At 42.2% G+C, this 23,159-nt stretch overlaps 1 protein-coding gene across 2 annotated transcripts in view; it reads left to right on the top strand.

The window, feature by feature from the left end:
• Window positions 1-23,159, top strand: part of CXADR (CXADR Ig-like cell adhesion molecule) — a 60,784-nt gene that overhangs the window by 10,476 nt on the left and 27,149 nt on the right. For both annotated transcript variants that reach the window (XM_067543151.1, XM_067543145.1), the window contains exons 2-4: window positions 21,473-21,642; window positions 22,308-22,512; window positions 22,903-23,058. In XM_067543151.1, the coding sequence (XP_067399252.1) occupies window positions 21,473-21,642; window positions 22,308-22,512; window positions 22,903-23,058 (531 nt within the window). The remainder of the gene's footprint in view (window positions 1-21,472; window positions 21,643-22,307; window positions 22,513-22,902; window positions 23,059-23,159) is intronic.

Here is a 23,159-nt window from a genome sequence, read left to right as displayed (position 1 = left end):
GAAGCATGAAAAATTTCAGCCCAAGAGATGACTAAAGAAATTTACCATGTAAATAATTTTGTGACCATAACTATGTAGCGGGCTCTAACAGACATCCTTTATAATGTAATGTTAGATGTTCAGTCATTTGACCCTTACTCTAGTCTCTCATTTATATATCTGAGAAAAAATAATTACAGGTTGAGAATGCTACTGCAAAGATCACTCTCAGCCTGTTGATTTGACCATGTCACCCCTTGTCCTAGACCCAAGTGCTCGCTCTTGGCCACTCACTTGACTGCTGTGAGGGAATTGAGGTGCTGAATCCCTGGGTGTTTGAAGCCTCCCAAATTGGAACTGTCAAGAGGGACTGCTGTTGTCTCAGGGTCTCCAGGAATGCTCTTGGGGATGCAGATTTTCTATCTGCCAGACTCCATTGCCTGCTTATTAAATTTTCAAATGAGCACCTTCATGTTTTCCGTCAGGCTTCTCCTCATGCTTGGGAGGAGCTCCCTACAGACACCTGGAAAACTGCCTCATTATCCTCTTTCCAATCTCCCCTGTGATGCTTACAAAAAATGTACAATTGTTAGGCTGCTGGTTTGCTGATACACTGGCTACCGTGCTGACCAATATTCTCATTGTTTCCTTGTATTCCCTGTCTATTCATCTGTTGTCTTTTGCTTATATGTGGATTATAAGATTTTTGCGGGGGTGGAGGGAGAATCTTTTTGTTCTGTGTATTCAACTCATAACACAATAGGGCCCAAGTCCAAGACCAGGGTAATAATTAATCAGGGAGAGAAGAAGTCTAATATAACCTCCCTCAAAACTCACAATTGTGACATCAGAACTATGTTTACACTGAAATTCCAGTACTTTTCCCACCATTGGCTAGCATCACTGGAGCCCCATGGATAGTAACAGTAGTGGAAATACTAGTGTGGATCGGGAAAGGTGTTAAATAGCTAAACAGACCATCACTTTACCCTGCTTTTGGAGTTGTTTCTCTCTCTCTCTCTCTCTCTCTCTCTCTCTCTCTCAATCAATCAATCAATCAATCAATGGCAGAGTGAGAGCAGGGAGCCTGAGGAGGTTGCAGGGGGAAACTTCCAGTCCCATCTCCCTGGGCCAGGGGTCACAGAAGCAGGTAACACGTGCCTCTGGGACTATCCCTAGCCTGAAAAGACATAGCACCAGTGTCTCTCCAAAGCTCGTGGACACCTCAGTTGGGGGGCGAGTGGGCAATGCCCTTACTTCCAGCTGAGCAGAGGCCAGGGAACCTGCTGGCACCTTCCCCAGGGACCTCTGCCCTCCCCCCCCCTAAACCTACACCCAGCCCAAGGACTGCCGTGCTCTCCCTGTCCCACCAGAGTTACCTGCAGGAGAGGTCTGGCCTTCTCCCACTGTGCCACCTCCCAGCATGTTTCCAGCTCTCTCGGCTGCTCTCCCTGGCAGCTGAGCCTGGGCAGGGAGCAGGATGGAGCTGCTTCTCACTCCAATTGATGGTGGCTTAGGGTGACCCAGATGTTCTGATTTTATAGGGACAGTCCTGATATTTGGAGCTTTTTCTTACATAAGTGCCTATTACCCCTCCACCTCATCCTGATTTTTCACACTTGCTGTCTGGTTACCCGAGGGTGGCTGCTCCATGTCACTGCCTCTGTGCAGCATGGCGAACTGAGAGAGAGCCTGGCTGAGAAGGCAGTGGCTGACCGCCCCCACCACTTCCTGCCCGGTCCCAGCTGCCAGGGGGAGTGAACTGGAAACATGCCAAAAGAAAGGGGAACTCCAGCTTGTTCAGCCCCTGTCCTTGACAGCCAGGCCTCCCCAGTTCAGCCCCTTGTTCTTGCTTGCCCCTGTCCTTGACAGCCACCTCCCCAGCCGGGTTCTCGCAGGCAGCTGCCATTCTGCACATAGGGGCCACCTCAGCGGAAGTGAGAAGCGACTCTGTCACGCCCCTTCCACTCCTCTCCTGGACCCGGCTGCCAAGGACAGGCTGAACGTGCCAGAGGGCAGGTGCAGTGGGAGGAGGGCAGAGCCCCTTTCCCGCCCACCTTGCAGGCCAAGTGGAAATTGGGGAGCAGGCACTTGACCCTGAAAACCTCCCTACTCATTGCCTGTGTAGCCAGAGCTGAGCCTCTTTTACCATGCTGTAGCAGCAGTGGTGACTCTTGAAAGAGTGTGTGAGATGGGAGTGGTGCATGGGTGCCTGTGCCCAGTCGGACACCAGCTCCCTCTTCAGCTCCTTCTGTTCCTACTCATGTGAAGTGTGTAGGGTGGAGCAAGGTGAGCTTGTGGGGTAGAGGGAAGGCTCCTGAGGGCTGCATGTTTGTCAGCCCTACTGTAAAACCTGTGGACCTCTTCCCATTTTAAGATTCAGTCCTCTGTTTGGAAAAATTATAGGATATTCTTGAGTCTCAACTCTAAATATATGATTCCTGCAGTGTGAACCTATGCAGATAATTGAACTTTCTCTAACATCCTACCAAGGAAATTTTATGCACACCTTCATGTATTTTTTTCTTTTAATTAGAATGGTGTGATCACCAGTCAAGCCATTACTCTAGAACTTCATGAAATCAGAAAGAGGTTTTAGAAAAGACCTTTTTAAAAAACAGGCTTTTCCCTCTGTCACTGTTTATGCTGCTTAATCTTTCCTTCTTCCTGGCCACCTTGATACATCATAAAGAATCCCTTTTCTCTGTGCAGGTTATCTCTAGAAATAAGTCATGCTAGTAAATAAGCTTATTTGCAGTATTGACACAGAGCTCATCACATGCTAAGAAAATGTCCATTGTCCAGTAGCTCTAGACAGCCAAAACCAGGCCCACACAAGTGAAAGGCAATACTGTCCTCTGGATAAACAGCTACCTTGCGTTCAAAATCCTAGATGCTTTGATTGACAGGTATATCTGACATGCCTAAAATGAAAACTGACTTGCTCATTTTCCTTGTAAATGTCACCAATGACTTAAAAAAAAAATTGGGTCATATTGCAAAATCCTATATCTCCATAAAGTGACTCTGGAAACATGGAGATGAGAGGAAACCAGGATGCACCTGCCTGAATGAGAGCAAAAAAGGAAAGCAGCTATAAAGGACTAGAGGAGGAGACTTGAGGGGGGAGGGGGAGCAGGAGCATTATTTTGATATAGTGTGTAGCTGGTGCCATTATCCAGTCCTTTTTGTTGACACTGACTTCCCTGCTGGGGGGAGGTGGTGCCCTTCAGTTGTTCCTTCTGTTGCTCAGACCCCAGTTTTGTTACTCTGCTTCACACGGTGTGCCTCTATTACATTTGTGTAGATTGCTCGACTGGAATTCCAGGAGGCGTTTACTGAATTGCAGACTGATCCAGACCATGTTGGATTTTTTAAATGTGCCCAAATCAAACCCAACGTATCTGGAGTAGTCCTCCAGAATCTGAAGACCCTGGATGTTGGAATAGATAAAGCTCTATGCTTAAACTTGTTTTATTGATAAAGCTGCTTATAACTCTGTTGGCTTGTGGTTGTACAAAAGGAATTGTAGTCTTTGCTTTCCTACAGTAATGAAAAGAATACCAGTCTTCTGTGCTTCTGAACTTGATAACTGTCCCTGTGGAGCAAGGTCAGCAGCCACTCATGTTGCTAGGAAACCTGTTCAGCTCAGAAACAAGAGCTTCCAAAATGTTCAGAGCAGCTTGTGAACACAGGGATAGATACAAAAAGAAAGGACTATTGGGTAAAGACTAAAATGATTTATTGTCCTTTCGCTTTTAAATTTATGTTAATGATAGTCAAGCAAAGTATTTAGGAATGTCCATTGTTCACTTTGGGCCTTAGGAAGTAACTCCAGATTCCACAAACACCCATATGTTAACTTTATAGACCTGAGCAGTGAGACTACTAACATGAGGAAAGCTAAGCATCAGCATATGTGTTTGCAGGTTCCGAGCCTAAATTATTTATAGATCTGTTTAAACATCTACAGTTGTTAATTTTTGCTTTACTCTGAGAAGAAATAACTTTTCTGACAATTGCTAAATGCAGACACAAAAATTGTACACACCTGGCAAGTCTTTGCCACTGGAGTATGCAACTTTTTAAAGGATTTACTGTCAATCACACTTTTGACTGAAAATATTGCACCTTCTACTGTTACAAATAGCACCCAAGATACAATAGATTAGAGGAAAACACATATTTTTATTTTTCAGTTTGTTTACTTTGTGCAGAGACACCACTTTATCTATTGCCACTTACCTTTTTCTCCTGTATACATCAATTTCTCCTGTTTGTGTGGTCCTTTAACACAGCAACAAGGAATAATATTTCTTTAAAATAGGAAAACATGATTATATTTACTTTAGATTTGTATACAAAAATAAAAAGGGGCACCTATCCAGTGCTTACCCCCTCCCCGGATCATAAATTACGAAAAGACAAGTAAAATTAACAGCCAACAGAACTCTCCATCCACACAGATCAAACCTCATGCTCTATGGCAGTCCTTGCAAATAGATTTAACTCAAAGTCAATGGACCTGGGCTGTTTTGGGCAGAGGGGAAGCTTGTTCTAGAACTGTGGTCCACTCACAAAGAAAACTCTATCTCCAGCTGTTAAATTCAGGGAGATCCAGTTTGAGCATTTCCAGCGGTCACAAGTGTGACAGTACGGTACAAGGAGGAGAGGTCTCTAAGTAAGGTCACACGCTCTGTAGAGCTTTATAAGTCAAAACCAGCTTAGAAAACCAATGTAGGCAGCCAGTGTAGATCACCGAAGAAAAATGTCATGGCAGCCATTGAGAATCACCACTTATAAGCGGGCCATTGCATTCTGCACCCATTTAAAATTACAGGATGAGGGTATTTCAGTAATCCAATCTGTAGCAAAACCACAAAAATTGGCTGAGGGACTTGGTGGCAAATGAAGAAGTAAACTTTCTACCTCAACTTTTTACAAAATAATGAGCTTTCAAATTGATGATGTCCCTTTTTATGTGCATTGGAAAGCCCTGCTCAAAGCTGAGTTTGTACATACTAGATGTACTTTAGAAATAATTTGTGCTAGTAATTTTATGACGATAATCTCTACACAGAAATACTTTAATTTGCCATGTAGAGCTGCTACTTTTTTGTACTTTTCAGGGTTGTTGTAGCCTTGTTGGATATTAGAGAGAAGGTGGGTGAGGTGATATCTTTTATTGGGCCGTCTTCTGTTCATGAAAGAGAAGATTTCAAGCTTACACAGAGTGCTGTTTCACCAATAGTAGTTGGTCCAATGACAGATACTGCTTCACCCACCTTGTCTCTATTTTTCTTTGTACTCATCTTGCAGCTAGATTTTCCTGTTTGTCTTTATACTTACCAGAATATGGTGGTTCTGTTTTGTTTCACACTGAGCAGCAATTTAGAAGTGCCATGAACTGGGAAAGGTTTTATAGTGTAACACCGACTTGCATTGTAATCCCACAGTAGTCAGTAAAAAAGAGAGTTTGTGGAAGTTGTTAACCTGTAAAGCTCAGTTTTTTGCATTCACACTGACCTTTAAGACTTTCAAATAGATATAGATGTCTTCTTTGGTACATGCAACTCAATAATACATGTATTGAAAAGCCCTTTTTTGCCTACCAAGATTTAAATTAAGGGTTTGGTTTATATCCTATATAGTTCTTAAAATCCTGGAAAATATTATATGATATTCTGGTATTGAGTGTTCAAAAAATACATGCTTTATTACCCACGGAAAGCTGAAATATTATCTCATCTCTTCCTTTCTTGCCCAACCACTCCAAACCTACCAAATTTAAGAATTCTTGGACTTTTTCCAGGGAAATGCAATGAAGTATAGCTATATAAAGTATTTAAATGCAGCCATAGCTGTATTTATTTTCCACTTGTTTCATTTTGACATTCTTTCCCTCAGTTTACCTTTCTCCATTTTCATTTTCTTTTTCTTTGTGGATTTATCATGTTCCTTGCCCTCTCATACTCTCACCAATATTAAGTTTGGGTTTTATTAGTACTAACCAAACCAGCCTTTTCCTATCTGTTTCTTCTCTGCTGCATTTTGCCAATTGTTTCCACTAATTCCCTAGATGCTGCTTGTTTGTTACTGCTTCTTTCTCCCTTGTGTTTATTCTTTTTGCTTTCTCTGACCCTTCCGAATAAATGAGGTTGCCTCGCTAACAAGGTGGTTTTTAATAATAGATGTTGGCCTAAAAATTTTACTAGGCCTTTATGCACCTAACTAATACAAATTTCAAACCTTGTCTTTCAGCACTTGATATTTAGAGCTTCTAAAATAAAACAGATGATAATGAATTGATGCATTAGAACGGAGTTTCTCTTTTTAAAAGAAAACAAATAATTTGAATTAAGGTCACCTACAGAAAGGAAAAAATAGCTTGTGTTCTTTATTCTATGTCTTTAAAATGCATAAAGAAAGCTGGAAAAGGTTTTGTTTGGCTTTTTATTCAGAGTATTAAGTCCTAATTTCCCTGGGTTAATGGAAGACTAGGTAAATAGTTTAATTACAACATTACAAGAGTAGCTGATTACCCACGTAGATGAGAGAGGAACTTTTGTAATCGTTCTGCTTATTTTAATTAATTTTAATTAATGTAATTATTATTTTAATTAACGCAAAGTCCTGTGAAACTCTTGGGAGGGAAGAAGATTCAACTTCCCATCAGTTATGTAGGACATGTCCGCTTGCAGAGTTGCACCAGTTTAATTTTAGGTGTGAATGTAAACAGTTTTTTTAAGCACTTGGCATAAAAAGCTGTATGAGTATTCTTATTTAGGTTTCAATTTGGCTTATTTCTGTTGAGTTTAAATTGATTGGGGACAGCAGAACTAAACTAAGCAGAAATAAGAGTCATGAAATCAGTTTAACTAAACTAGTACAAGTTTGTGCATAGACAAGGCTGTAGTACTTTAAGGAATCCTCCAGCAACAACAGGGAGGGCAAGATTTGGTAATCCTAATTGTTTGAAGATCTAAAACAAACAAAAAGCAGGAAATAAAATTTTAGTCTTCCATCAAGACATGAAAAATTACTACTTTTTTTTTCTTTTGAAGGTCACTTTTAAGCATATTGTTTTTTTACAAATCATTGATGTTTAGAATATCTAATCATGAATCATCCTGCTCTGCATATCTTTCAGACACTGCAGTCCAGTTGGAAAATAACTTTTTACACATCCTACCTATGGTCAAATAATCTAACTGGTAGTTAATTTTCTAAGTGAGATACTGATGAACATACTAAGTGGCTACCTTCCAGATGGCAAAGGCTAGGTTTACACTGAAAACTTTTGCCAGTATAGTAATGTTAATTAGGGGAGTGAATTATTAGTATTCTTTATTATTGCAACATCATTTCTGTATTGGGGAAGGGGGAACCTTAGCGCAGATGCAGTTATACCAGCAAAAAGTACATTATAGCTTATTTTATTTGGTGAACTGGTATAAGCTATACCAGCAAAAGCACTCTTGCCAGGATAAGCTGTGCTACACTAGGAGGGTTTGCTAGTGTATCTGTGCCATCAAACCTTTTCTTGTGTAGCTTAGGTCTAAGAGAGACCCTTTTTGCTCAGACCTTTGGCTTGTCTGAATTAGTGCTATGACTATTTAAAAGTAAATTGTAGAGCTTCTCCCCTCCCCCCAACTCAAGATTTAAACCGCTAACTATATATAAGTAACTATTTTACTCCCTTTAAAAAAACATGGCTCGTTTAGGGCATTGTGATTTTTGAGAGCTCTCCCATTGGCTTATTTACCTCTGAGTAACATAACTTATGCCAACTTAAGCTGTAGCGTAGCCATAGCCTAAGAAATGAACCTCTGAAAGGATGACCATGAAGTGATGAGTAATTTTACATTAATGGGACATGAATTTTTGTGACAGTCCCTTTGAAGTAGCTTTGCCTCTTCCTGCCCTACCTTCTCCATTATCAGCCTGTAGTGTTTCTTGAAAAATTATGTCTGGTGTTATATTATTGGTTATTTTTACTGTAAGCTGAAAACCAAAGACTCCATGTGTGTGGACTTAAAACACATTTTTAATATCAAGCCCCGGAAAACGATTTTTGCTCCATTTACCTGTGAGCACAGAGTTCTGTTTCTCTGATACAGTTGATGTCAACACCTTAAGCAGTGCAAGAAATGTAGGTCTGGTAAACTTGCTAAGACCATGACCGCTCAGATGTCCCACCAGTGCAATGATTGCTTCAGCTGCATTGGTGGTAGCTTGGATGGTCCAAGTGTAGATAAGAGGGTAGCAGCTTTGAGAATTTTTATCACTGTCAACTGAACATACTTTTGTGGTAAAAAATGCTGGAAGCAACGATAGCCTTGCCTATCTTAGCTCCTACTCAGGCTTTCACTGGTGCAACTGAATCAGTGGTAGTACCAGTGGAAGGTTTTTTTAAATTACCCTTGTGTATGCAAAATCTGCTTGTGTTAGAAGTGCTGAACCCTGATTTCTAGGCTCGGTGATTAAAAAACTTTTTGTTTATAAAAGGAAAATCTTCCTGAGTGAGACATTTCAATTAATTTTCTGGTTTCTCCCTTGACCTGTGCTGTCTTATTAGTCATATGGAGAGGCTAGACGTATTGGATCAGGAGAATGTCTTCACATTCAGTTACTAGGACATGAAAAACATTTTGCTTTTGAATTAGTAGAAATTGGCCCATTAACTTGCAGTATCAGTTGAACTCACTTTAGCATGAAATCCATATTAGAGCAACAACTCTGTGAAGGTTAAGAACAACTTTCTGTTTAACGCTCGACTCTTCTGAGTGCTCTAAAATCTAAACAGGTTACTTGGATTGTCTTGATGTTTGGAGTGCCTCATGGGAGTGGGGTTCAGTTAGGGATCCAAATTTGGGGCCATTTGATCAAGGGATTCCCCAGATAAAGCACCTTCCTCCCAATCCACCTGCCCCCATTTTTTATTAATGTTGACAGATTCTGGCAACTTAGTTTTGTTCAGATAATCACATCAGCATCTCAGACACTTGAGTATTACTCTAGCAGAGTGCATGCACCCTCCAGACCTTTGGGAAAAATCAAACGTTATTTGAAAAAAGTTTGTTTCTCCAGTTAAGCACACTAAGGCTCACAAGCCTATTCACATGTCTAACAGAATACACTAAGCATGCACCGATGAAGGCTAACAATCCTATTAACTCCTTCAAAGTTTGACACCAATGGATAGCACAGGACGACCAGCAGTAGTCCTTTAAACATGCCCCCATCCAGCCAAGTGTCTTTCTGAGTCTCAGTTTGGGCAGAAATTTGGAGAAGGTTGGATGGCATGCATCTGTCTGCCAGAGGGTTTTTTTAATTATTATTATTTGATTTTTATTTTGAGTGAATGTAATCAAAAAATTTTTTTTGTTTTTATTTTTGTTTTTAAAAAGACATGCAAATGCTTGTTGGTAGGGCAGGGGGTGGAGAAGTGAGGGGAATAGAGGTGAGAGGGGTTTGGGGCTGCATTGAGGGCAAGGGGATAAATGGGAATGTCTGGTAGAAATGAGAGGTTGGAGGGTCAGGTGACGGGAGTATTGGGGGGACATTGTCCCCATTTTTGTGTGTGCCAGGATCTGCAGAGTCTGAGTCCCTCTCTCCCCCCATGTGTGCTGGGATCTAGGTTATCCATGCCTCCTGGGAATGTCTGAGTCCTGCCTCCCTGTTTGTGTGCCAGGATTTGGGGAAACCTCCCCATTAGAATGATCAGATAGCAAGTGTGGAAAAATTGGGACAGGTGGTAGAGGGGTAATAGGTGCCTATATAAGAAAAAGCCCAAATACTGAGACTGTCCCTATAAAATGGGGACATCTGTTCGTCCTACTGCACATCTATGGGGTTCTGACCTCTCTTCATCCCCTCTCATATGAGCCAGGTTCTGGAGAGTGTTAGCCTTTCTGTGGGTGTCTGAGCCCTTCTCTCTCCACGCAAACTGGGATGTGGAATGGAGGGCTTGAAGGTAACACAAATGTAAACATCTGAAATCCAGAAAATGAATAGTTAAGGTACACATACTCCTGGGCGGTGGGGGAGAGCTGGCTAGAGTGTAGGGGGGGGACTGGGTGTGTGTGTGTGTGGGGGGGATTTGGCAGAAGTGGGCACTGGGGAGACCTGGGCATGGCTGGGGAGACCTGGCTGAAGCAGGGGCAGGAGACCCTGTTGGGGGGGGAGTCAGAGGGGGAGGGGAGGAGGAGGAATAGTGATGTCACAGCCCATCTCAGTGTACAGCTTGGGCTATATGCCCATGGTAGTGTGTGGCTCTTCAATAAGCTGCTACCTGTGATACGTGTATGCAGCAGCATAGGGAAGGAGGCAGCATAGGACAGGAGACAGCAAACAGCAACTTCTTACATGTTAATGGCTTCTACAGTGCCAACTAATGGCTTAATGGGATGAGAAGGGGAGGGGAGAGCTGGAACAAGGAATGGTGAGGCAGGAGTGTGAAGGAAGGAGACACACTAGTCTTCTCTCATGTGCTTAGTTCCTGTAATGCCCATGTAATAAAACTGGGAAGGTTTTGGGACATACAGTATAGGGACGTACACTCTCACCTGTCCTGTTAGACACTACATATTGCAAACATTTAAAAAACACAACCATTATCTCCATTCCACATAACAAAATGTACGGGAGGGGGAAGGAAAACTGAGGAACGCTGCTACTGGCCCGGCTTTAACCTTGCAAAAGTCCCTTCACCACTCTGTGAAGTCACATCAATCTCCTCAAGCTAAGAGGGGTCAGGAATGCCTGTGCCCATTTCCTCTTTTTGATCACAGGATCACACACAAAGATCCTAACAGAAGCATAGCCAGTATCTACTACAGCAGTCGACCTGGGGGGGGCGGGGAGAGCCAGATTGCCCTCTCTGTACACAGAAGCAATGAGGCAATGGAATTGGTGCATCTCCCATGACGTCACACTGTCCAAGGCTTATCTCCTGGGCACACAAAACTCAGTTGCAAATGGCCATGAGTGGGAAATAGGTCTCTAGAGAGTGGCCTCCTGTGTCCCATCCATGCCTAGGGTAGCCACCTGAAAATGCCAAAGTCAGGGCAGGCTGTAAAAGGAGAGCAGATTCTTCCAGCATTGGTGGGTGACACTGAAGTCAGACTTCCCAGCCGGCCACAAACAGTGCTTCTGATTCCCCACACTAGTTATCAAGAAGCCAAAATACAAATATACAGAGCCCCCTTTACTGCATTTCAGTCTCTGGCTCCCAATCAGCCACTGGGTCCCGTAAAGAGATCGGTTATTTAAAACTCTATGATCTTTACCAAAAAGGTTTCTCCTGACCCCAAAGGGACAGCCACAGTACCAGATCAATATAAGTTTAGATCTTACCCAAAATACCACGCTGCCAGCCAATCCTTTAATAACTAAAACTAAAGGTTTATTATAAAAAGAAACGAACTATAAGAGAAATGTTAATTGTATTTGTCTGATTACTTTAATCCTTTGATTTGAAAGTTCATATATATCAGGTTTCTAATAGAATTGTGGAGTTTGCAGGCTTGTACAGTCCCTCTGGTATACGTCTAGTACCTGGATGGGTCTCAGTCCTTTTGTTTCACAGCTTCAGTTTAGTTGTAGATGAGCTTATCCAGAGGTAGGCTGAAGACCGAAGACAAATGGATGGGGTGCAGCTGCCTTTTATGTCCTTTGACCATTGTAATGCTGCTTGTGGAAATTTACAGGAATAAGGTAGAATCCAGGGTCACATGAGTGACTGGTGACTCATCAGGTATATCCCTGGCTTCTCCTCCTAGGCCCATTGTACCTGTGAATTTCCTTAATGGGCCATTAAGCAGGCTAGTGCTGCAGCTATCCTGTCTGGAGTGTCGCCCAGAAACACAGTACAATATGAAATACAGATAAAAACATATCCATAACTTCCAATACACACATAACACATGAACATAAATATTATCATCTTACTTAGCACATTACAGCCTTTCTAACGGTACCTGACATAGCATATCTTACATGAATTACTATGATTCTGATGTATTGATGTTAAAAAATATAGTAAATGCCCCCCAATCCAGCCAGCATGACACCCCCATCATCTGAATACATGGTGAAGTACTTTCGGGTCTGTTTTCCACTCACCAAAACAAGAAACGTTCTCGTTATTGCTCCAAAGTGGGGCTGGATCAACATTCCCTGGGCAATGCTCTCCTTACCCCTGGAACAGGAACCTTCTCTACATCTTTCCTCCATTTTCCCTACTGTCAAATGTTCTCCTGAAAATAAAAAGGATATGGAGCCCATGTCATTCTGATTGCTCCTACTTTACCAAGACAGATCTGGTATCCTTACCTGTCATCTTGCAACATGCCCACCAATCCCTCTCCTGGAGAGGACATACCCTACATCCCAACTTGGGGATTCTCCACTTGAAGGCCTGGCTCCTGATTGGTTCCAACACCTAGAAGGCTCTTGTTTGAGGGAGGTACAAGATGTTCTGTTGCACAGTAGAAAGTCCTTTGACTCGACATGCTTACCTGCAAAAAAGGTCCAGGTTTCAGATTTGGTGTTCTTCCCAACAAATCTCCCCAACATCCACAACTCTTTCACGTATCCTAGACCATGCATTGACCCTAAAGAAATCAGATCTATCTCTAAGCTCTCTCAGGGTCCACGTAGCAGCTGGAACAGCTTTCCACCAACCTGTTGAGCGATGCGATAGTGTGGTCACACCCACCCATTAAAAGGTTCCTCAAGAGTGTAGTAAACTTCTTCCGTCAATCTCGACTTCGTACTCCCATGTGGGACCTAAACCTGGTCCTGAAAGAACTGACTAGGCCTGCTTTTGAATCCATGGCTGCTGTTCGCTGACCTACCTATCAATGAAAACAGTCTTCCTGATAAGTTACCTCAGCCAGAAAAATAGGAGAGATAGCGGCTCTCATATCCCATACACGGTATTCTTTATGGACAAGGCTACGCTCAGGCTGCATACAAAATTCATCTTTAAGGCAACCTCCCCATTTCACATATCAATTCACCTTCCCCCAAGTCCCCACTTTTACCCCAAGTCTAACCAAGACAACAGGGAAGCTTTACTATATACTCTAGATGTTAGGGGAGCCCCTGGCCTTCTACCTGGACAGGACTAAGACTTTCAGAAAGTCCCCTAAGTTTTTCCTCTCCATTGTGGAAAGATCCAAGTGCTCAGCAATATCAGCCCAAAGGCTGTCCAAGTGGGTCTCCAATTGCATCACAGTGTTACCAAGTTTGCAGGATGAGCCTTTCACGCTATTCATACACACTCCACAAGGTTAATCTCCTCATCTGTCACCTTCAAGAACGTCCCAATCTCAGATGTGTAGAGTGGCAAATGGGTGTCAGTTTGCACTTTCACAGAACATTATGCAGTCAGTGGGAACTCTGCCTCCACTGCCATTTTCGGCTCCACAGTACTGTCATCTGTGAATAACCAGTCACTGAAGTCCTGTCCTTCTGGAAGGGATACTGCTCAGGAGTCACCTACAATGGAACACCCCTCAGGATACTACTACTCGAAGAAGAAGTTATTCACATTGTGCAATAACAATGGTTCTTTGAGATGTATGTCCCTATGTGTGCTCCACAACCCTCCCTTGTACTTTGGTGTTCTTGTCAATGACTCTGTGGTAAAGAAGGCACTGAGACGGGTTAGCCCGTGTGTGCTGGCTAGCCTCGTGGAGCAGCACGAGGAGAGACAGGGCATGTGTGGGCCAACAGACACTGTTACTGAAGTTCTTCGGTCAGCAGCACAGGGATGCGAGCATGCCTACAGTGGAGCACCCATAAGGGGACGCATCTCAAAGAAACATTGTTACTGCACAAGGTGAGTAACTTCTTTGAGATCTATTGATGAAACGTATTATATCAAAGCTATATCTTTTGATTATTATTTAGCCACAATAGCATATCAGCTAGGTGAGAACCTAGGTGAGAACTATTAACTCCTGCCAACTAATATTTATTTCTGTTTAACAAAAAAATTAGGAAATTTAATGGCAAAAACTTTATCACAGAATTAAGGTTGCCCACTGATAGCTTGTGCCCTTCTTGAATGTCAAGTTCTCTGTTTTTACAATTCCCTTCTGGGACTGCAGAGCATTATTACTTTTCACCGCAGGTTACTATACTGACTGCTTTAGACATATTTAGTATATTTCCCATGAGAATTTCTGCTGGAATGCAATTCAACACACCAACTTTTAAAATGTCTTCCAGACCTTTTGACTCCAAATGCACTTCAGCTAAGGAAGAGTGGTTTTAAACCTTCCCAGTGCCAGGAGATCTATGCTTTCCCCATGCAGCATGTCTGGGTACCAGTGTTCCTTCACCCTACACATTCCTTGCCATTCACTCTGGCAACTTTTAATGAAGTCAACAGCAGCCTATAATGGGTCAGACCTTAGGAAATTTATCGGGAACCCCTCAGGCACTTCTGTGGTCCTGTGTTTACAATGGCCGTATTGACCAGTGCTGGATGGGGCGTGGCCTGAGATTCTGTTTGTTTCGGGCAGTTGTCCCTCAGGTTTTCAGTAGAGTTACACATGAAACACCTTCTCAGACTGTTGTCCTGTGAAGGGCGTCTACAAATGTGATTTCAAGGAGGGGATCAATTCTGGATAGGTGAGTGTTTGGGTTCCCAACCTCCCTTTCTTTTCCTAGGGGTAAAATGGAGGACTTATGCCCCTCTTTCTGTGTCTTGCATTCACTAGATGCTCTGGCTGCTTCCTGTAGAGCCTAAAGTTTTATCCCAAACGGCTTCTCTGATCTCTTCAATGCATATGCTCAGATAATGTTTTTGTGCAAAGAGGTCAAAAATCTGGTCATAATTTTTATCACGTTTGCCCTTTGCACACTGTGGTTGCTTTGCTGTTGCTTGTTTTATACTTTCTTTTGTTCTATCTCCTCACCCAAAATAAACACAACACAACAAACTGTAACCTTTTTTGACTATTCTCAGTCTTTTCACCCTGAATCACTTAAAAATCTAGTTTACCAGTGCTTGAAGTGTGAACCTCAGTCAGCCAGCAAGGTGTGTGTAAATCCTCCATGTGACTACATCACTGTGACAGCTTGCTGTGAAAACCCAGAACTGTGAGCCACAGTTACTGCCACAGTTTTGCTGTGTTAAGTTGTAAGTCAGTTCTCTGACACATTAGCTTGTGTACCTTGCTAGCAAACTCTTCAGGACTCAGCCAGTCCAAACCTGGCCTTGCAGATAACGATCAGAGAAACAGTGTCTAATCCTTCTCACTGGACACTTGCAGAAATTAAGTTTGCTGTCTTCAAAGAAACAGTATATGCACCAACCTATTAGGTTAGGTGAGGACTCGCTTTCCACTGTTAATACACAGCACTGACATGGTTTTGTAGTAAAACAAGAATAAGTTTATTAACAAAGAATGGAGATTTAAGTAATACTAAGCGAGAATAAAAGAGACAGATATGGTTACAAATGAAACAAACCAAAGCACATTTTCCAGTGACTAAACCTTAATTTTAGCAAGGTACAGTCTTTGTCTAAGCAGTTTTCCTGCTTGCATCAAGTTACCGGCATCTCTTGCCTTTCAGGTCAAGATGATCCAGCATTCATAGGCTCAAAGGATGCTGTGCCCTTGTGTCCCCTAAGTGATTGATCTCTAGAATGTCTCTAGGCCCCTTATTATGCAGTTTATTGTATCTGTTTCAAGAGCCAGGAAGCTTCTTGGAATACAGATTCTGTCCCCTTGTATGATTATTAAATGTCTTCTCCCCTGCTTGTCAAGCTTAATGGCTTTATTTATCTTATGTAAATGTGCTTCTGTTATCCTATGCCTGTAATCAAGCAGTGAAACAGATAAATACACATTCCTTTGTCCAGTGCAGGCTGGGTTCTTGCTTCGCCTCCCAAACACATTTTAAGAACATATTTTGAGCTTTATATACACGGTCTGTGCATATATCACATAATGATTTTCAGGACCAGCATATCACCAGTTTACATGTGATACCTTACATGACATTTTGAGGTATATGTTGGGGTAATGAGAGTGTCAGGCCCGATGTGAGTTACATTGTGGGGGGAGGCGGAAATCTGCCAGCTGGCTTTGAGGGATTCCAAGGTCACAGACCCCCTAGTAGTAATGTCTAAAACATTACTAGTTGTGGAAGGATTGCTGGATGTTCAACAAAGTGCACAGTGGCTTTTTTTAAGTGCTATTCAAGCTGCAATTGAAATAAAGCCTCAAAAATCTTCTGAATCTTGTATTGCTACGTAGAATATGTTTAATTGTAACAAGTCCTTTACTGCTATGTGGTTGGGCTCATGCTTCTTTTCTCTTGGCTGTATGTTTGGCTGAGCCTGGAGCAAACATGGTATAACAAGCAGCCAGAAACTAGATGAGGGCTATAGAAATTCAGTCTGCATTTTTGTTGTACTACCAGCTGCAAGTAGTTTGAAAATGCACTAAAAAAAAAATGTACGGGGACGCTGATTCCTACCTACCTCTTCCTTCATGCTTCAGATGTATTATGCAATTGTTTCAGTTTAGAACAAGGGTACTCAACCTTTTTCTTTCTGAGCCCCTATTTCCCCCTCTTCCCCCCTCAGCAAACATACTAGAAAAACTCCAGGGTGTGGAGTTGGGGCCCTCTGAACTTCAGTTGCCAGGCGGGGCAGAGCCTTCGGGCTTTTGCCCTGGGAGGGCAGGGCCCTTAATAGAAATAGTTTGATTTCTATTTTGGGGGAGAGGGGTGCAGGGCCCAGCAGGGCTCAGGCCAGCTCTGCATGGTGGGGACCAGGGAGGAAGCGCCACCTCCACCCCCGACTCATCTAAGCAGGCCACCCAGTCTGTCTGGTTTGTGGATGGACAACCAAAAATAATAAATCAAAGGCGGGGGGGCGGGGGCTCAACTGAAGAAGTTGGATAGCTGCTTAGGGTACAGGTAGGAGGTAGTAAGGGGCTGTGTGTGGGCAAGGGGGTAGCTCAGGGTGCAGGGAGTGGGGTAGCTAGGGGCTTTTACCAAGGGACTGACCCCCTGTGCGATAGCTGCTTCCTGAAGCCTCTGCTGGCCCAGAGCCGGGTCCTCCTGCCCCAGAGCCAGGTCCCCCCACCCAGGCAAGCAATCATTGTGGGCTGGGAACTTAGGAGCAGTCGAGGCCTGAGCACTACTAGCAGGATGAGATCCGTGAGTACTGCAGCTGCCCGCTTTGTGGCACTAGCCAGAGCAACAGCCGCCGTACACTGCCCAGCTCAGTTTTCCGGTCTCTGACCTGACTGGCCTTGTGGGGAGGAGAGCAGGAGGTGTGGGGGGTGTGGAGCTGCCCTGGGGACAGTCCACTCTGGTAAAGGCACTGTAATTTGAGTGGGCAGCATCCCTTGTGTCCCCCTCCAAATCCACCCGTGGGCTCGGAGCTTCTGCCCCACAGAGTCCAGGGCTCTCAGATCCCCTGAAACCGGCTCATGGCACCTCAGGGAACCAGTGGCCGCAGATACCTGGTTGAGAATTGCTGGTCTAGAACATGTGGCCATTTAAAGGTAAAATTTCTATTTTATTAACTGTCAGGAATGCAGAAGTCTTGTTGCATCTCTCCTGCAAACAATACATTCCACCCTCTGGCAACCTCACTGACTATTGGGAGCACAGTCAGACCATTTCAATGAGGGGAAAAAAAGCTCCAGTGATCTGATTGTGCTCCCACAATTTCCCTCTGGGGGGGAAGGGGGGGAGAAGTCTAATTGAAACTAAAAACACTAAAATGTTATATTCATGGTTATTGGATGTTTCACTACAGGGCAGAAGCAGGGTTGTTTGTGTGCTTTAATTGTGCATTTTTGTACCTTTAACATGTTTGTATTTTCTCAAGAAAATTAACTCTGATTAACTACATGGATTTTATAATGTTTGATTTTTTGGGGATATTTGCAATGTTTCTGTGATGTATTTTGCTCTCAGTTACTGATCTGTACTCTCAACTTTAACTCCAGCTTAACTTCATTTTTTGTTTGGGAAAATCAGCATAATGTAGTTTTCAGAGCAGAATATTCTGCTAGATGCAGTATAATTTGGAATTGTGCATACATGACCAAGGCTGCCCATTGATGGTCATTCTTGGCTCTCTTGGTTGGAGCTGAATTGCTTCCAAGGTTTGGTCTGTAGCTGGGAGACAGAATGTCTCATTCATCTCTCTCATGGCTTGTCTATGTTGACATACCTAACTCTTCTCGTTCTAGTGGAGTACCAGCGTTGGCTCGGCAATTGACTGAGCATGTCTTTCAGACGCTAAGTCGATTACCACTGCATTAATTGCTGCTGCACACCAAAGGAGCCAGCAGTGTAGACAAGCCCTCACTGCAGTGATGATAGGAGAAAGGTTCAGGGAGGAAAGGGAGCCAACTTCACTAGCCTGATACCAAGGTGGACTTCTTTGTCAATCTGCTTCTTGAGAGACTAGTGGCACTGTGAAGCCCTTAATATGAATTCACATAGCAACAGTAATCTATAATGACTAATGATCATGCTAAATTCATTTTTCAGGTGCTCTCTCTGCATCGACTGTTTCTTTCCTTTGAATTTTTAAACAAACGTAAAGGTTATTTCATAGCAATATACTTCCCTCTAAAAGCCTCTAATGCCAAATGTGCTTGTTACAAGTTAGATTTGGATGTGTAGGAATCTTTTGTGACAGGTAGTGTCCCACTCTTGATTGAATTGTGAGTTTTCGCTCAGTTCACAGTGGGCTGCTTTCGTAGCTTGGAAATTGTTTATATTTGCTTAAACATGATTCCAGAAAACCAGTTTCTAATCCATTCTGGCCTGCCAGTGTAGAGGGTTCCAAACTGTATTAAAACCATATTTTTTAAGAGATGCTCTGGCCTTGGTAATGATACATATACACTGGCTGGCAATAATATGTTAGTAATATTTCTCTAGAAACTTGTTTCACCTGATTTTGTGTATTGTATAACCTCAGACTGGACTGTTGGGTTGTTGTCTCACTTGTCACATAGGCAGGCAGACAGACCAACTGAACGACTAAATATCTGGTTACCATCTGGACATATGACACTTTGTCCGAGCTCCCACATCTCTTCTCTGCTCCTCAAAGTGAATTTTTTTTTCAGAATTTATCACCAAATTAATAATTGAATATAGGTATGTAGGCAAAGTAGCATTATAAATAGAAGAGGGAGAGAGGACAAAATGCTTCTTGTAGATCTGCATCTTTGTAATTAAAATAATGATGAGAAATTTCTTATAATCAGATTCTCCTTAGCAGCCTGGGACTTTGTAGACTCTGAGTACTCCTCATCTGAAAAAAAGTTCCTCTAGCTGTCTTATTTCCTGTTTTTTTAAAAATATCATTTGAAAGTAGCTTCAGTTTTGGAGCAAGGCTGAAGACTCATCTTGAAACAAATTTTATCTAAGGCAAAATGCTGAGTCTCCTAGACCAATGGTTCCCAACCTGGGGTGCGGGATCCCTTGGGGATACATGAGGCTTCAGTAATATTGAGGTCACTTAGACCCCCAAGCCCTGTGCCAGCCACAGTGGAGAAGCAGGCCCTCCTCTTCCCCCTGAGGTAGCAGCCGCTCGTGGAGAAGCTTTTCTGCCCACTCCCAGCCAGGAACCAGGCAGCCTTGTCAATTTAATGGTGAGGAGCGGCAGAGCAAGAAGCCGGGGCAGCTGGACCCCACTCCTCAGAAACGAGAAGTCCCAGGCAGATTCTCCCTGAGAATGGAGAGGAGGGAAACCCCTGGCGGCTTCCCCCAGTTCCCAGTGGAGAACAGGGATGAGAGAAGCCCGGGGCTGGTTCCTGGCAGGGAATGGGGAGTGATGGGGAGACGGCACCCCTAGGAGCCAGCCTGTAGGGCACCCAGCAGAGTGCTGAGAGCCTGGTCTCTCAGTTCCCCACACTGCCCCTCTTAGGTCGGTGGAAGTGCTCCTGGTAAGAATGCGTTAAAAAAAATAATAATAATAACAACATGTTTTGTCGACTTAGTTTTTGACTGTAGACAAGGCCGTAGTGGTATTATCATCATTATATGAGTTTATATGGGTTATATGTGTTCATGGCCAGGTGGAGGGGAGGGGCACGTTTTACCTAGTGTTAACTAGTGGGGCTTTCACTCAAAAAGGTTGGGAACCACTGCCCTAAATGTCTCTGTTAAGATTTAGTACAGAATTTTAGTTTTACTACTTCAGATAAGAAATTATCATTTAAAACCACTTAACCTACTAATCTTTTGTTACAAAGGTTGACTTTCAGCAAGATGTTCACACCCAACAATAGATTAAAAAAGTCACATTTCTTTCTAGTTCATTTCACAATTTACACAGAGAAATGCTTCTCTTTGAACATTTCCTGATTGCTAAACAAATACTGTGTGATTCTGCTATAAAACACATGACAGGAGAACATGTATTGTAGGTTTAAGACTGTAAAATGTTATGGAAAGATAGCTTCCAGCCACTTACATAAATCTTTTTTGATGTAAATCCTGTTTGGTCATTGTATAGGTTATCTTTCTTCTTTTGGAACACTGAGCATTGGATTGAGCAGAATCTGTCACTTGGAAACATATTGTTCTTTGAGCATACCATGCAAGTGAGGATTATGCTGATTTTTCCAGGGGATCCAGCAAAAAAGGCTGACACAAAACTTAAATCTAAAAACTCAGTGGGATTTTTGGAAGAGCTTTAACCCACCGATTCCTTTAAAGCAAAATGATTCTTATGTCTCAAGAACAAGTAATTTAACTTGATGCCGCTACAAGATTTCCCAGCTGTACTGTCAGCCCGAGCTGACCTTAGCAGTATGTTATATGTCCTCATCTTTCTATAGAGGTAGCGAAAGGATTGTGGTATGCATTTACTGTTGACATGAAAAACTCACTGTCAAATGGTTTTAGTTATGGTACGTATGCTTTCTGTAGGAGTTATGTTGCATTAAACGAGGGTGTATATGTAGAGGAGATGGAAAATAAGGAAGGGTGTAGCTTTTCCTGATTCAAGTGAATATTTTTAGGTCTCCCAGGCTTACAGATTAGCATTATATCGAGTTTGCTTCATTGTTCAGTAACACAGCACTGTAAAGGATTTGTTGGGTAGACTGCTAAAATATGTCTGATTTGTAGACAATTCCAGTTCTGTACACTTAACCATGTATTATGGCTAAGATGTTCAAAAGTGGGTGTCTGAAATTAGGCGTCTGTATAAGCAGGTGGACCTGCAAAGATACTGAGATCCTAGCAGTTCCTATTACAGTGAAAGGGAGTGTTTGTGTTCTCAGCATTTTGGATAATTGGGCAACTTATTTAGATGTCTAAGAATTTAGGAACCTAGGTTTAGGCATCCATTTTTGAAAGTCTGGGCCCTATGTCTAATGGAAAATTTACCATAAAAGCTGAATGTTTAACCATAGATTTGAGTTATTGTTTGTTGAATTAGTAGAGGTTTAATACTTGTTTTCGCACCACTTTTTTTCCCTAGGTCTAACAAAAGGCGTAAAGATAACTTCAGCTGTCCAACCTATGGTTGAAAAAGCTCAAGGAGAGAAAGTTACCTTGCCGTGTACATTCACTCTCGCACCAGAAGATCAAGGCCCGCTAGATGTTGAGTGGATCTTAATACCAACAGATAATCAAAAGAAGGAACAAACAGTGAGTAGAGACAGCTTCTTAGAGACCTTTTAATTCCTAGCTGTTGTAAGAGCTCTGTATGTTCTTCCCTTTTGACCATAAACCGGTCTTGTTCTCTGAATTTTCTCTTTCATGTCAGGGAATTTGTGATCTTGCATGTTTGTGAAGCACCAGGCACATGAATAGTAAACAGTGAATGCCTGTTATAAATTAATTAAAATCTAAATAGACAAGTGGTTGCTCACTATAACTTAGTAGGTTGTAAAGAGAAAATAATTCCAGGATATTTTTTTTCAGTTACTGATAAAGACAATGCTGTGTTGAATCGAAGTCAGCTTTTACCAAGAAAATATTTAAAAGAAAGTATTAGTTCTTAAAATATTTTAGCACCCTTCCCATTCCATCCTTTAGATGCAATACCAGTAAATTTAGATGAACTCCTGCATGCAGAGGTTTATAGTATAATTAGTACATAGCAATTTTAAAGAGCAATTAATACAGTGGATTCATTTTCCACCAGATACATTGTGTTGGGTGGGTTTTGTTGTTCTGGCTGGGATTATTTCACACACACAAAAAGTTCTTCCAAAGAGCTTCCCAAGAAATAGAATTGTGGTTCATTTGAAATATTAAAATTGCTATGCAGATTTGTTTGAAGAACATACCTGTTTTGTTCTTTTTCTTAGATTCTTATGTACTCTGTAGACCGGATTTATAATGATTACTATGAAGCTATGAAAGAACGGGTGCGGTTCACTAATTCTGATCCCAAATTGGGTGACGGCTCCATAGATATCCTGAACCTAAAGTCAACGGACACTGGCACATACCAGTGCAAAGTGAAGAAAGCTCCTGGAGTTGAAAGCCAAAAAATACAATTGACTGTGCTCGGTAAGATACTTGTTCAGACACTATACACTCTGTTTTTGGAGGGCAAATTGTTACATACCATATTATATTTGACACTTAAAACGAGAGAGGTTCTTGTGTATGATGAATTAATAAATTAATACTGAATTGTAAGTGGATACATTGTTTTTTAGTGCTCCAAAATTAGAGGATTGTTTCCGCCCTCCCCCCTTCCCTCCCCCAATGGAATGGCAGAGACTAAGGACAAAAATGTAGAAATAATTAACATTTCTTGAAAATCGCTCTAAAATTGTTAAAAAAACTTAGGCTGATTTCAAGTTTTGTGCAGTGAAAAATTATTTACTTGCTAAGGCTTAATTAATGGACACCATAGCTGACTTTTTATTAATTAAATAATGCCTTATTTATTAGTAAAGCCAGCAAGGACTAAATGCTACATTGAAGGATCACAGGAAACTGGAAGTGACCTTATCCTGAAATGTGCATCACAAGAAGGCTCCCCACTCTTGTCTTACAACTGGAGGAAATTAACCGGCACAGAGGAACTTCCGGCCACGTCATTATTGAGTAATGTTTATTCTTTACTGTTTTAATTTTAATATATTTAAGATGGATAATAGGCTCTGTCTTCGTGTTTTTATTTCACCTTGAAATGCTAAGCATTTTTA

This window comes from Emydura macquarii, unplaced genomic scaffold (genome assembly GCF_026122565.2).
Source record: "Emydura macquarii macquarii isolate MOO-44397 ecotype Brisbane River unplaced genomic scaffold, CSIRO-AGI_Emac_v2 contig_75, whole genome shotgun sequence".
Taxonomy (NCBI): domain Eukaryota; kingdom Metazoa; phylum Chordata; order Testudines; family Chelidae; genus Emydura; species Emydura macquarii.
Note: the sequence above shows the minus strand (reverse complement) of the source record. Positions and strands in the feature narration are given on the sequence as shown.